Consider the following 16,173-nt stretch of genomic DNA (forward strand, 5'->3'; position numbering starts at 1 on the left):
AAGCGGAAATTCACATTTTTGTACCATAGTTTGTGAACGCTATAACTTTTACCCAAACCATTTTTTTTTTTACCCAAACATTTTTTTTATCAAAGACATGTAGAACAATAAATTTAGAGCAAAATTTCTATATGGATCTCGTTTTTTTTGCAAAATTTTACAACTGAAAGTGAAAAATGTCATTTTTTTGCAAAAAAATCGTTAAATTTCGATTAATAACAAAAAAAGTAAAAATGTCAGCAGCAATGGAATACCACCAAATGAAAGCTCTATTAGTGAGAAGAAAAGGAGGTAAAATTCATTTGGGTGGTAAGTTGCATGACCGAGCAATAAACGGTGAAAGTAGTGTAGGTCAGAAGTGTAAAAAGTGGCCTGGTCTTTCAGGGTGTTTAAGCACTGGGGGCTGAGGTGGTTAAAGGGAGTTTATGAGTAGGTCTGACCATGCTAAACTGCTGACAGCACTAGGTAGAGGCAGGGGAGAACAGGACACAACAACATACTTTTTGTGGAATGTTTATCATGAGAAGTGTGAATATGAGCTTTTATTCTGCTAGCCACTAATCTAGCAAGTGCCCAAAGTGGGGCTTCCTTGTGAATTGCTCTCTGAGTCACAGCTCCTTCTCTCCGTGACAGCTTTAGCATCCAACCAAGAAACCACTACAGCCATCACCCAGAGCAAAGGCGCGAATAGACGAAGCCTCGCTTTGGGCACCTGCAGGATCAGTGCCCAGGAGAATACAAATTCACTTTCACACTACTCCTGATAATAAACTTTCCACAGTTTCTGCATAGTCAGACTTCCTTTAAAGACAGCTGTGAATTCACAACAACTGTATGCATACAGAATTGTGGAATTAAAACAGAGAAGTTTTGCAAAATTGATAATTCAAATGCATTTAGAATTTTGAAATATCTACAACAGAGGCGATAAAAGCCATAAACATCACCATCCACTGACTGTGTAAGAGGTCACTCCTATTCATAGTTTTTAGGCCTCATGCACACGACCGTTTTTTTTTACGGTCCGCAAAAACAGGGTCCGTAGGTCCGTGATCCGTGACCGTTTTTTCGTCCGTGGGTCTTCCTTGATTTTTGGAGGATCCACGGACATGAAAAAACAGTCGTTTTGGTGTCCGCCTGGCCGTGCGGAGCCAAACGGATCCGTCCTGAATTACAATGCAAGTCAATGGGGACGGATCCGTTTGACGTTGACACAATATGGTGCAATTTCAAACGGATCCGTCCCCATTGACTTTCAATGTAAAGTCAGGAGTTAATATACCATAGGATCGGAGTTTTCTCCAATCCGATGGTATATTTTAACATGAAGCGTCCCCATCACCATGGGAACGCCTCTATGTTAGACTATACTGTCGGATATGAGGTTACATCGTGAAACTCATATCCGACAGTATATTCTAACACAGAGGCGTTCCCATGGTGATGGGGACGCTTCTAGTTAGAATATACTACAAGCTGTGTACATGACTGCCCCCTGCTGCCTGGCAGCACCCGATCTTTTACAGGGGGCTGTGATCAGCACAATTAACCCTTCAGGTGCCGCACCTGAAGGGGTTAATTGTGCGTATCATAGCCCCCTGTAAGAGATCAGGGGCTGCCAGGCAGCAGGGGGCAGACCCCCCCTCCCTCCCAGTTTGAATATCATTGGTGGCCAGTGTGCGGCCCCCCCTCTATTGTATTAATATCATTGGTGGCCAGTGTGCGGCCTCCCCTCCACCCCCCCCCCCCCCTCTATTGTAATATCATTGGTGGCCAGTGTGCGGCCTCCCCTCCACTGTAATATCATTGGTGGCCAGTGTGCGCCCCCCCCCCCCCTGCCCGATCATTGGTGGCAGCGGAGATTCCGATCGGAGTCCCAGTTTAATCGCTCTGGGGCTCCGATCGGTAACCAGGACGCTACTGCAGGCCTGGTTGCCATGGTTACTTAGCAATATTACAATGTTAGAAGCATCATACTTACCTGCTGGCTGCTGCGATGTCTGTCTCTCTGAAAAAGCTTTTATGCAGACGGATCTTCGGATCCGTCTGTATAAAAAGTAACCTACGGCCACGGATCACGGACGCGGATGCCAATCTTGTGTGCATCCGTGTTCTTTCACGGACCCATTGACTTGAATGGGTCCGTGAACCGTTGTCCGTCAAAAAAAATAGGACAGGTCATATTTTTTTGACTGACAGGAAACACGGATCACGGATGCGGCTGCAAAACGGTGCATTTTCCGATTTTTCCACGGACCCATTGAAAGTCAATGGGTCCGCGAAAAAAAACGGAAACGGCACAACGGCCACGGATGCACACAACGGTCGTGTGCATGAGGCCTTAGTCTGAGTTCACAAGTCTTGGATAGTGGGAGCAACTATTCCCTTATCTTCTGAAGTATGACTATTTGGTCACCTAGAGGACGTATGGCATCATCACTTGCAGATTTTTCTTCGAGAATCATTACTCTGGGCTCGTAAGGCTTTGCCTTGCACTGGATAGACAGCCGATTCCTTCTAGAATATGTGGCGGAATCTGGTAAAGTCTGTGGTTCGATATAATCGCATCATGTACAGGAGTTGGGGCTGTCCAGACAAATTTTCTAACGTATGGGGCCTGGTGGTGCTCCTCACCATCTACTCCACCTATAGCTGACTCTTTTATGGCCTACTTAAATCTGCTTACTGGGTAATTTCACGTGCTACTGGAAGTTCATGTCATTATAATTTTTCCTTACAAGTACTGTAAGTTGAGATAACCTTTTGACATTGTGTTTAGCATTTATGTGGCACACCATATGGGAGATTACTCCTACGCCGCTGTATGAACCCATATATTATATGATTTTGTAACTGTTCATTTCTATTAGAATTTCTGCAATTCTCTTTCACTGTTATACATTCTTCAGTACTCAAAAACTTATAGGTCCACATTCACAAAGACTGATGGTTTAATGTCAGTCTCATTAAATGGATTTCCTGGGATTTTGATATACATGGCCTATTCTCAGGACAGGTCACCAATATCTAATCAGTAGCGGTCCACCTAAAAGCACCCTACCGATCTACTGAAAGAATAGGCCGTGGCGCTCCATGAGCAACTAGGCCTCTTCCTAGACCAGGTGATGTCATGTTAATTGGTCACATGGCCTAGACAGCACTCCATGAGCAATTAGGCCTCCTCCTAGGCCACGTGACGTCATGATCATTGGTCACATGGCCTAGGCGTGGCTCAGTCCCATTCAAGGTCGCGGCGTGGCCTCCTCAAACAGCTGATGTTAGGGGGTTCCCAGAAACGGACCCTCGCTGATCTCATATGGATGACCTATCCTAAGCAAATAAACATTCCACATTTTTAGTTTTCAGTGAGAAACTGAAGGCTACCCCTGTGTAGATTGGTGCCACAGTGTGTGCCATTTCCTTCTGCTCCACATACAGTCACTTTCTCATATTTAAAAGGGGTTCTGCAGTTCTTTTAAACTGATGACCTATCCTTCACAAACAGCTGATCGGCAGGGGTCCCGGGTGTCGGACCACTGCCGATCAGATGCTGATGATCTAGATCATCAGTTTACAAGAACTGCAGAACCCCTTTAACTAAAATTTGTTACAAAAAGCCACACATCTTGCCATTAAAATAACGCAGGCACAACATTTTAGCAGTGCACTATATGTCAAATGATGGAACAGACTGCTTAAAAACATGACTGTCAAAACAACATATCGGACTTCTACAAAGAGTAAAAAAAAAAGACTCCTCTTGCCTTTTAGGACAGGAACTATCTAATTATAGAGCACAGAAATCACTCTCCCCACATTTACGTGCTGCTTCATGTGTGGCTGCAAGTGATAATACATGGAAATCAATTCCGCAGAAGTGTGACAAATGTCAACCATTGTGACAAAGTCAAAAAGTAAGAAAAAGGTTTAATATATCAGAAAACCATTCATCTTTGTGCTGGTAGAATGATATGAACCATTAAAGGGGTGGTCCACATTCAAAGCTGAACCTGGACATATCCCCTTCACCAAAGGCATTTCATGCTCTGAGGCTTTTTTGTTTTAGTGATCCCGGTGACGTCACCAACACTAATGGGTGGACTTTAAAGGGGTTCTGCACTTTGTTTTAACTGATGATCTATCCTCTGGATAGATCATCAGCTTCTGATCGGCGGGGGTCCGACACCCGGGACCACCACCGATCAGCTTTTTGAGAAAGCAGCGGAGCTGCAGCAGCGCCGCCGCGGCCTTCCCACTGTTTACCGCCGGCCCAGTGACGTCACTACTAGTATCAACTAGCGTGGGCGGGGCTAAGCTCCATTCAAGTGAACAGAGCTTAGCCCCGCCCACGCTAGTTGATACTAGTCGTGACGTCACTGGGCCGGCGGTAAACAGTGGGAAGGCCGCGGCGGCGCTGCTGCAGCTCCGCTGCTTTCTCAAACAGCTGATCGGTGGTGGTCCCGGGTGTCGGACCCCCGCCGATCAGAAGTTGATGATCTATCCAGAGGATATGATCTATCCATTTTACAGGCTAGGGCAGCGCTAAAGCCCACCCATAAGTGCCGGTAACGTCACAGGGCTCACTGCTAGGCGGAAGCCTCCACCTAGCAGAGACCTGGTACATCACCGGATCTGCAGAAAAAGCCCTTGCCATACATGATGTAGCGCAGGGCAAGGGAGCATCAGAGCATGAAATGCTACGATGCTCATGTCAGAGGGGTTGAGTGGGGGACGAAGGGGATATGTCCGGGCTTAGCTCAGAACCCAGACAACCCCTTTAACAGTCCTCCGGCATGCTAAATCCACTTTTCCCCAGTAAAGCATTTATTAGGACTGATATGGTCTTAGGCCTCATGCACATGACCATATTTTGCATCAGATCGCACAAGTACCCATTAATTTCTACAGGACTGCAAAAATAAAAAAATAAAAAAAAATAAAAACTTTTTCTCTGTAAGTTCCACTTCTGGTTTTGGCTTACAAATACAGATACCAAATACTGACCATGTGAAAATGGGTTAGACGCGGTGTCACACACATTGTGGCAGTTTTTGATGCAGTTTTTTGAGCCTTAGCCAAGAAGTTTATTGGAAGGGAATGAGAAATAAAGCAGGGCCTTCTACTCCTCTTTCCCGCTGGATCCAAATCTGGCTTTGGCTCAAAAAAACACATCAAAAACTGCCACAAGAAGCTGTGTGTGACATTCTATATGGATGGAGCATCATTGGTGGTCAGCACGTCCGTCCAGATGGGGAGGAACGATGACAGTACACGTAGCAATCACTCGCCACCATATAGAGGAGATGACTGCTGTAAACGCAAGCCATCGGCTCAACGTCCAGGCAGTGATCAGAGAGGTCCAGTTTGTTAATTGTTCGTGAATTGGCAAGTGTAATGCCCCATTCACACAGTCCAAGTTCGGTCAGTGATTTCCATCAGTGATTTTGAGCCAAAACCAGGTGCGTCTCTAACCACAGATCAGGTGCAGATCTTTCCCTTATGTCTGTGGAGGCTCCAATCCTGGTTTTGGCTCAAAATCACTGACCAAACACTGATGTGTGAATAAGTTTTAAAAGGAACCATAGTTATTACATTTCTAGTAACAGAAAAATATAAGTTTTTATACATTTTTTTTTTTTATGCCCCACAACAAGCTAGTGGACTTATAAAGTGATTTTCACATCTTACAAAAGGGCAGGGGAAAAAAAGTGACGGGGCCACACCACTAAACCAACACCTTCACTGTCAGAGACCGGACCTCTACTGATTATGATGATGCCATACCCTAGTGATACGCCATCACTTTATTAGATGGACTACCCCAAAACATGGCTTATTAAAGGGGCTTTCTGGGAGTATAATACTGACCTCAGAATAAGTAATCAATATCTGATTAATGGGGGTCTGACTCCCGGGAGGCCCGCCGCTCTGCTGTCTGAAGAGACTGTGGTGCTCAGTCCTCACAGCGCCATACATTGAATAGTGGTTGTGCTTGGTATTGCTGCCCAGTCCCATTCACCCATAGGACTGGGTGGCATACAGTCCATGTGAGCAATGAATGTAACATTACTGGCCTAGGAAGAGGTTGAAGCGCTCACTGGGGAATCGCAAACTCTTCAAATAGCTAATCATTGGGGCATCAGGAGTCGGGCCCCCTCTGTTCATATACTTATGACGTATCCTGAGAATAGGTCATCAACATTTTACTCCTGGAAAAACCCTTTAAGAAAATGAGGAAGACAAGGGTAAACCACTGGCGCATACAGCCGTGTAGATATTAAAATTGCCAGACTACATGTACAGAGCGGGGTGGTACAGAACATAGAAGGGGCATGTTTACTGGAATGTACCCCAGAATACTGTGACGCTCACATGGCAAAGCACGTGACAACACAATGTACGGGAGGAAAAGAAAGGGCTGGGTAGGTTCCTTTTCGGTCAGAGAAAATATTTCTCCCTGTTTTCAGGAAATAGAGATTAGATAGCAAATAAATCATATGTGGACAAAATAAAGAAAAGAACGTCTGCACAAAGCTGGAGCCGGAAGTTCTGACACTTCTTGATTTGTACATGTAACCACTGGTGGAAACCTCAACCACAGAACAGTTGTATGGACAGGACTGTACATCGTGCCAGTCTACTTAAAGATATGCCTCAAATGCCTGAGAAGCCCAGGTCCCACCTGTGGGACCCTCACTTATAGGAAGAACGGGGACTCGGCTGGAGCACAGCACTATGTCTTGCAGTCCTACATTTTTACCGAAAGAGACACACACTTCTACTGCACTGTCAGATATAAAGATTAAAGGGGTATTTCACAGGATAGGAGATATCTATTAGATGAGTGGGGGTCCTAACGCAGGACCCCCACAGAAATGAACAGAATGGGAGTTCTGTAGGCTTTTTTCGGTTTTAGTGGTGTTTTTTGCAGTAAAAAACACCAGCTGCAGATGTTCGGTGAAGGTCTCTGGGACATATGAAACACAGGACATACAAGCATGTTTTACTTCTGGGCATGTGTGTTCATTCACTGACGTTTTTTGGTCTTTGGCCTCCCTTTTAAAACTGCAAAACTGGAGGCAGACTCGCTCCAAACTGTGCCAGCAAAAAACCCTCTGTGCGAAAAGCACCTTAGCTTATTCCGTCCATGAAGGTAATGCAAGTCAGCGGGCTACTGTGGTGTGACTGGAGTAAAAGATTATTATTAAAGGGGTATTCCAGTTCCATAATATTGATGACCATCCCAAGGATAGGTTAGTTCCAGATTGGTGGAGGTCCGACTCTCTGCACCCCATCGATCAGCTGTTTGAAGGGGCCGCGGAGCTAGTGGGAGCACTGGGTCCTCTTCCACGTTTACCTGCACTCCGTCTATATTCTAGTGGAAGCGCAGAATAACTCCAGCTTCCTCCCCCGCCCCACCCCTGCAATGTAGACAGAATCAGACCTCCAACAATAAGAAACTGACGAGCTATCCAGAGGGCAGGTTTTCAGTTTCAATTAACTGGAGCACCCCTTTTAAGCACATTGAAGAACTCTTTGGGTGTTTGTAGAGATCCAGCTCGTCTTTACAGCAATGCACGATGGCACTCATCACCCCCCCCCCCCCCAAAGACATTTTCCCCATTCATGTAGTTTAGCAACGAAAAAAAGCCATGCGTCCTTCAGAGGTTTCTGACCCAGATCAAATATTTTAGTCTCTATTGAATTTCGGTAGGGAAAGTTGCCAGCCACAGGGTATCCAATGGAGCATGGCGTAATCATCATGTAGGAGCACAAGCAGGGCAAATATCGTGGCGTCACAAGGCAGGACGGTGCACCTCCATACCAGGACACTACCTCCATAAGGGTGCAGCTACACTGCGACATCTGTCACCCAACATTTTTCGTAATGGTGTTGCACTGCAACATGCCACGGTGCAACAGTCGCACAAAAATCCAACTTCGATGGATGTTTGTGCGACACCGTGGACTATCATTACAAAAAATGTTGTGTAGCCCAGCCCTAATAAAGACGTGCAATGAGGAAGGGGCATGAGGCTTAAAGGTGTTGTTCAGGTGATTTATGTTTTTTTTAAACTGGCTTTAGAATGAGTAAAAATATTAAAACAAATAAAAATTAAGTCATTCCTCGGCGATCCCACCTCTCCCATTCCAACAGTCCCTGGCATCTGCGTGGTGATTTGATGGGGAATCTATGAGGAATCAGTTGAACAACCCCTTTAAATAAGTCAAGTAATGAGCTGTTCTAGCAGAATGGAAAGGAGCATCATGTCCACCGCTTATACCATCTTGTATATGAAATCATTCTCCAGGGAGCTCGCTGTGATCGCTTTCATATTTCTGTCTCCACCACTTTATTTACCGTCAATTAGAAGAATTAGAAGTGAACAAACCTCTTAAAAGCCGGAAAAAAAATGTGAAATTCAAAATGATTTCTTTCATTTGTCACGAATGAGTCACAAAGATCCGAACTTCTGTATGCGCGGCGCTGCCGGCGTAACAATGCCGCTTCCCCATGGCAACCGGGAGGCCGCGCTCGGCTATTTCACCTCGCAAACAAATAGTGTACACTGTGAAATGCTGGCTCCCCCTCAAGTTCCTAAATCACAGGGGGTGAAGTGTTGATCAGGACCGTGAAGGCAGCAGCAAACTAGTGCTCCTTATGCCCGCGCGTTTTCAGCTTTGCAATGATGTTCTTAAAGGGAACCAGTCAGCAGATTCATGCTGCATGAAATACCGATAACCCCCTCACTGCACAGAACACTGGAATACTGGCAGGTTTACGAGAAAACGGTTTAAAAAAAAAAAATTATAATGAGTCAAGCGTAAAGAGAAGCCTCAGCTGCTGGGTGGGAGCAGTAAAAACAGCCCATGCCTGGCTCTCTTTAAGGGGCATCTGTCAGCAGATTTGTCCCTATGACACTGGCTGACCTGTTACATGTGCACTTGGCCGCTGAAGACATCTGTGTTGGTCCAATGTACATATGTCCCCGCATTGCTGAGAAAAATGATGTTTTACAATATATGCAAATGAGCCTGTAGGAGCAATGGGGGCGTTACCGTTACACCTAGAGGCTCAGCTCTCTCTGCAACTGCCATGCCCTCACCACTTTGATTGACTTAAGTCCCCATTCACACGTCCGCAATTTCATTCCGCATTTTGCGGAACAGAATTGCTGACCCATTCATTTCTATGGGGCCGCACGATGTGCTGCCCGGATACGGAATTGCGGACAAGAATAGCCATATTCTATTAGTGCTGGCGATGTGCAGTCCTCAAAATGCGGAACGCACGTGGATGTCTGAATGGACCCTTAGGAGAATTCAGGGCCAGGTGTAATGACGTCTACAATGTCTGGTCTTGTCAATCAAAGTGGAAACTTCACAGAGGTTGAGAGAGCACAGAGCCTCTAGGTGTAATGGCAACGCCCCCGTTGCTCCTACAGGGTCATTTGCATATAATAAAACATAATTTTTCTCAGAAATGCGGGCACATTTAAACATGGACCCAACACAGCGATTTAATCCAGCCGATTCTTGGTATGTTTGCCGGTTTGCAGACGAATCTCCACTGGGGGCCGGCGGTGTCTGGCAGTGCCGGATCCAGACATCTCCGGCAGGCTGCTCCATGCTGGAACAGCCTGCCTGAGATGTCTACTGCAAATGTGAAACACCAAAAATATTTTTTAAAAATATTTTAAAGTAAAAAAAATTAAAATAAATAAATAAATAAATAAATAAATAACATTTTTTATGGCAGGTCACTTTCTGACGATACATTTCACGTTAGTGAGAGGGTGACTACGCCGTCACTTTTGTGGAGAGCACAGCGACCACCCACCCAGGGCTCCAGATGGCGACCAAAACGGTCGCCAATGCGCCTTAAAATTTGCAGGTGGCGACAAGACTTTTTAGTCTTGTCGCCATTTGCGACTGTACCGCCGCGATCCTGCGCAGCCTAAGTTCCCTTCACTAGCACACGGCACAGTGGAGAAGGAAGGAGTCCCTCCCTCTCCACTGTGACGCGGCCGCCACTACCACTAATGGGGATATAGCAGGGAGGAGGAGGGGAGGAGCTGTCGCCACTGCGCCACCAATGAATGTAAAACATAAGTGTCGGCAGCGGTATCACAGACCGGGCACCCGGCCTCAATAACAGGGCAGGCGATCCGCGGCTATTAACCCCTCAGGTGCCCCAGATCGCATGCCCTGTTATTGAGGCCGGGTGCCCGGTCTGCGATACCGCTGCAGACAATTGTATGAAGGAGTCAAAAAGGACCTTTCGTGGGTCCAAAGAATCTGAACTTATCAGCAGGCTGCATAGAGCGGCGCACAGGGATCTAAGTGCACTTACTATTATTCCTGGGCGCCGCTCCGTTCGTCCGCTGTGGCCCCCGGTATTTTCAGCATTCAGAGGAAGGAGGAGGAGACGCCAGTGTCTGTCCTTCTCCCTGACAGCAGCGCTGTCCAATCACAGCACAGAACTCAGAGCCAGGGAGGTTTTTTCTCCCTGGCTCTGAGTTCTGCGCTGCGATTGGACAGCGCTGCTGTTATGGAGACGGACAGACACTGGCGTCTCCTCCTCCTTCCTCTGAATGCTGAAAATACCGGGGGCCACAGCGGACGAACGGAGCGGCGCCCAGGAATAATAGTAAGTGCACTTAGATCCCTGTGCGCCGCTCTATGCAGCCTGCTGATAAGTTCAGATTCTTTGGACCCATGAAAGGTCCTCTTTAAACATTCATTGGTGGTGTGGTGCAGTGCGCTCTCCCCCCCCCCCCCCCCCCACGCTACTGAAGCCCTGGTTGCCATGTTCAGCTCCCTGCTGCTGTGTGCACAGAGCCCAGGGCAGCAGGGAGATGTGAGATCCTATTCACCCTGATAGAGCTCTATCAGGGTGAATAGCACAAGGGATGAAAAGATCCAGGTTCTAGTCCCTAAGGGAAGAAATGGTTGTTAAATAAAAAGTAAAAAAAAAAAGTAAAAAAAAAAACATAATACTAAAAGTTTAAATGGCCCCCTTCCCAGTTTTACATATAAAATTTACAAACAATAAAGAACATATTACATATCGCCACGTCCCAAAAAGTGTGAGCTATTAAAATATTAAAAAATATTTCCGCTCGGTGAAGGCCGTAACAGAAAAAAAAACTCTAAACCACGCAATTCGCCATTTTTAGTCACCTTGTTCCCCAGAAAATGTCCCTGGATGTGAGAGGCATGTGGTGCTGTTTTCTCCTATATGTAGTGCACCTGCGTCTCATCTTCTCAAAGTCCTTTTTTTAAAAAATTATATGCATTTTAAATTTGGCGCCTAAAAAATGTAATTTGGCTCCTAAATTTTTTAGTTTAGGAGCCAATGGCTCCTGGTCATTTTTTTTTGTCTGGAGCACTGCCACCTGTCGGTACAAGCCATGCCCTTACTGTGCCCATGATTCCTGCATGGTTATTCTGGGAACTCTCCCACTTAGAAGTGTTATTCTCCAAGCGTGAGCTCGGTTTTACAGCACTACATATGCCAAGGGCAGTGAAAATTTTGCGTAGTCCTGTGGAGAAGATGCATCAGTGGTACCTAAAGCCTGAAACACTGAGAAGCAATAGAGAAATAGAACACGCACATTACAGAAGAGCAGAGTCAGGAATACGCTCCACCCATCGAAACATGTGCGGTAAACGGCAAGTCCAACCCGTGTCCTATCTTATGGGTGAAGTGGACCACTTCAAATGTAAAAGGTGTCCATACATCTTATAGTAGCATTTAAGGTCCCCATATGCCTTAATGCACGCCCAACAATGTCTGGGCATGCTCCTGCAGAGACGGCAGATGGTGTCCTGGGGAGGGAGCTTCACCCAGACCTGGATCAGGGCATCAGTTCACTCCTAGACAGTATATAGTGCTACTTGGTGCCATTGGACACACTGATACAGAATGTACCAGAGGTTGTTGATTAGATTCAGGTCTGAGGAACGTGAAGGACAGTCAATACCATCAAGGCGTTTGTCATCTAGGAACTAACTACACATTCTGCCAACTGCAGACAGGTATTGTACTGCACAAAGAGGAAGCTAGGGCACAGATTAAAGTCTAACAGTGACCCCGAAGAATTAATCCCGGTACCAAACAACTGCATGTGGCTATCCGGTGGAGGTTTGTGCGATCCTTCACGGATATGCCTCCCCAGACCATCACTGACCCATCTCCAAATCAGTCATTCTGGATGAAGTTGCAGGCAGCCTAAGGTTCACCAAGGTGTCTCCAGACTCTCATGTCTGTCACATGTGCACAGTGTGAACCTGCTCTCATCTTAAGAGATTGAGGTGCCTGGACATCTATTAGAGGACAATAAAACGTTCACACTGCTCATCGATAATCCTTATTTATAAGTGCTCCGACAATTTACTGCTCCACTCATTGATCACTTGTCTCATGTACCTCATTATTCCTATGTACTTTAGTGTATAAATATGTCAATCTTCAGATACTTTCTTAAAAGACGCTGAGGAAGAGGCCCAAGAAGCCTGGAAAGTTTACAATTGTGTCATTATCTTTTCAGTTAGCCATTAACAGGTATCAACCACTGAAGAATCGGAATCCTTTTTTATCTTTATTTACTCGTGAGCACGGTAAAAATATATATTTTACTTTAACAAAATGGTGGACCTGACAACTCTGGTGTAATCGAGCTGCACGGTGCTGGGCTGTGAGCACAGGTCCCACTCTAGGACATTGTACCCTCAAGGAGTCTGCCCCTGACCGTCTGGATCAATAGACCACCGCGGGTCATCTTGTAACTCCTCCTGTTCCTTTTCATACAAGGAGCAAGATAAAACTTAAAAAAAGGAATATACACAGAGTGCATATGAAGTGTGGGGGCGCCAAAGAAATGCTGATCCTAGGTATGTTAGTTAGTGAAGAACTACATAGTGAAAGGTAAAAAAATTACATACTTCTGAGTGAGGTAGATACTGGTTTTGAAGCGGTATATTAACCACTTACTTTACCAGGGAGGGGAGTACGAGATAAACTTAATACCCTCGGACCCTCAGCTTCCTTATCCCAGAGTGGTAAAGGTTTACTCAACCTTCTCATACAAAGGAGACAATACTGGTCCTGATGTTGGGTTGATGCCCTTCTACAGCCCAGTCCAGCTCTCCTCATGTCCTGGTATCATCTCTATGCTCGAGACTCTGCCTGGAGACACAGCAAACCTCTTTGGAACGGTACTGCTATCCTAGAGGAGCAGGGCTCAATGTGCAACCTGGTTGGCCTGCAGGTACCAAGGGACCAGATTTGTTCCTCACAGTAATTTACCCTCGGTAGAGGGACTTTAAGAGTTTCCCCATGTAATCAGATTAAAATGGCTGTGGGTCTCACAAGAAAATCTTAAACTTGCACATGTGATGTTACTGTAAGTAGTGGCCAGGGCGGACTAGCCATAGACATAACCTGGAAATGTCCCAGTGGGCCGATGCCCAGGGGGCCGCCGATGCCCAGGGGGCCGCCCAAGCCCCCCCCACCCCCCCCCCCCGATTTATCCATAGTGTCTGGACAATGTTTCCAAAGACTCATCCCCTCTGCAGGTACTGTCAACGCTGCAGAGAATCCGGGGTGTGAATGACCCCTAAGAGCCTGTCCAGACGGAAGATTTTTACAGCATTTCTTGACTTTATAATGCTGCATAAAAAACACAATAAAAAAAAAAAAAACACATAAATCAGCACTGTTTACAGCAGATTTTATGTGGTCATAATGCAGTTTTTGCTGCAGATTTTCTGTGCATGTTAATGACCCCATGATATGTAACCCCTCAGTATATAACATATTTTGGGACACTTTAAAGGGGTTGACAAACTAATTTTGCCAGCCCTTGGCTATTACCTTACTGTACTTTTAAGACTATCTGTATCCTGAATAGAAATGGACTATAATCACCATTCACACAGGCGTACCTCTGGTCAGCATCCGATCCGCATTTTTCATTAGGATCCATTCATTTCAACGGGTCTGCAAAAAATGTGGACAGCGCACTTTGTTCTGTCCACATCCGTATGTCCGTTCTGCGGACCCACAAAAAAGATATTTTGCAGATAAGAGTAGGCTTAGGCTACCTTCCCACTGGCGTTTTGAATTCCGTTTGTGAGATCCGTTTCAGGGATCAGTTCAGCCCCAATGCATTCTGAATGGATAAGGATCCGTTCAGAATGCATCAGTTTGGCTCCGTTCCGCTCTGGATGCGGACACCAAAACGCTGCTTGCCGATATGTCGGTTGGATCTGTCACATGACTAGGGAAGGTGATGCTATAGGTCAGGGATGCCCAACCTGCGATCCTCCAGCTGTTGCAGAACTACAACTCCTAGCATGCCTGGACGGGCTACGACAGGGCACGGTGGGAGTTGTAGTTTTAGAACAGGTTGAGCATCCCTGCTATAGGTGGTCAGGCCGATAACTATACGATGCCTCGTTGATGCGGGATCCCATTTATTAGGGACAAAGTCTCCCCCCTCAGGGTCCCAGTCATCACCATCATCTTCCAGAATTCAGGGGACATTATTTCTCCCATGGACAGTGCCCATTAGGTGTAAGGAGACTTATATGACCCTGCAAAAAGGAATTGTAGGTTGTCAGGCTTTTCACGACCACGGACTTGTAGCTCCAGCAGTGCTTGGCGATGCATGTGCTCCACAATATGACATAAGGTCCTCTGACCAGAAAATCACTTTCTGCACATCTTCTGTCAGGGACTCAAACTGCCCCGACACGACCACATGCCCAGTCACGTGACGGCCCCCTCCCTGATGAATGCACCTACCTACAGAGTCGTCGTCCTCCCGGTCGGAGCTCAGGTAGCCATTGCTGCTCCTCTCCGGGGAGCTGTGTCTGGGGGAGTCCCCGTGGGGCACTGGTAACAAGCCTCTCCCCGGCCCCTCCAGGCTGCTCAGAAGGTTCCCCAGGACGAAGCTCTCGGTGGTGCCTCCTTCATCTTCGTAGTCTCGGTCGGGGGCAGGTGGCGCCGCGACAACCGGAGGCTGCGGCGGCGGAGGTACAAGGTCTCTGACGGACACCCGCTTCGGAGGAGGCGGCGGGGGGACCTTGGAGCGCAGCCGGGGCAGGGGCTTCGGCCGCCGGGACAGGGCGCTCTCCAGGTAGACTGCTTTAAACTTCTCCTCGGCCAGAACCTGTTGCAGCCGCTTGAGGTTCTCCTTGCAGCGCTCCAGCTCCTGCCGCATATCGTCCACCGAGCTCAGCTGCATCACCGGGGCTTCTTCACCGGGAAATTCCGCCCGCCAGTGCTGCTCGAACTCCCTGGGGTCCCACATGTCTGCACCGGAGGGGGCACTAACAGCAAGGTGTGTCTCACACACGGGATCAGCTCATTATCCCCGGAGCACAGCGCTCACCGCCGGTACACCACATCCCGCACACAAACTTTCTCCCAAGGCTTCCGCCTGCTGGGCGGGGCTGACTGTCCGTTACGTCATCGGTACCTCCGCCTGTCCGGGGAGAGGGGCGGGACTAACCTAGACTTCACGCCTGAGCTGTCAGTGTCAAGGTGGCGTTCTGCAGAGTGTGACATCAGTGCTGCTGGGAATAGGACTGTGACGTCATCCCTGCCTTTTATTTACTGCAGAGTGTGATGTCATCACTGCCTTGTATTTACTGCAGAGTGTGACCTCAGTGCTGCTGGAAGAGGACTGTCATCACTGCCTTCTATTTATTGCAGACTGTGACGTCATTACTGCCCTGTATATACTGCAGAGTGTGATGTCATCACTGCCCTGAATTTACTGCAGTGTGAAGTCATCACTGCCCTGTACATACTGCAGAGTGTGAGGTCATCACTGCCCCGTATATACTACAGACTGTGACATAATCACTGCCCCGTATATACTGCAGACTGTGACATCATCACTGCCCTGTATTTACTGCAGAGTGTGACCTCAGTGCTGCAGAAAGACGACTGTCATCACTGCCCTGTATATACTGCAGAGTGTGATGTCATCACTGCCCTGTATATACTGCAGAGTGTGATGTCATCACTGCCCTGTATATACTGCAGAGTGTGATGTCATCACTGCCCTGTATATACTGCAGAGTGTGACATCATCACTGCCCCGTATATATACTGCAGAGTGTGAGGTCATCACTGCCCTGTATATACTGCAGAGTGTG

At 47.1% G+C, this 16,173-nt stretch overlaps 1 protein-coding gene across 1 annotated transcript in view; it reads right to left on the reverse strand.

Moving 5' to 3' along the window:
* Window positions 1-15,440, reverse strand: part of ABR (ABR activator of RhoGEF and GTPase) — a 381,876-nt gene extending 366,436 nt beyond the window's left edge. The window contains exon 1 of the mRNA XM_040423381.1: window positions 14,813-15,440. Within this exon, the coding sequence (XP_040279315.1) occupies window positions 14,813-15,320 (508 nt within the window). The 5' untranslated portion in view covers window positions 15,321-15,440. The remainder of the gene's footprint in view (window positions 1-14,812) is intronic.
* Window positions 15,441-16,173: the final 733 nt, after the last annotated feature.

The sequence above is a fragment of the Bufo bufo genome, chromosome 3, assembly GCF_905171765.1.
Source record: "Bufo bufo chromosome 3, aBufBuf1.1, whole genome shotgun sequence".
Classification (NCBI taxonomy): Eukaryota; Metazoa; Chordata; class Amphibia; order Anura; family Bufonidae; genus Bufo; species Bufo bufo.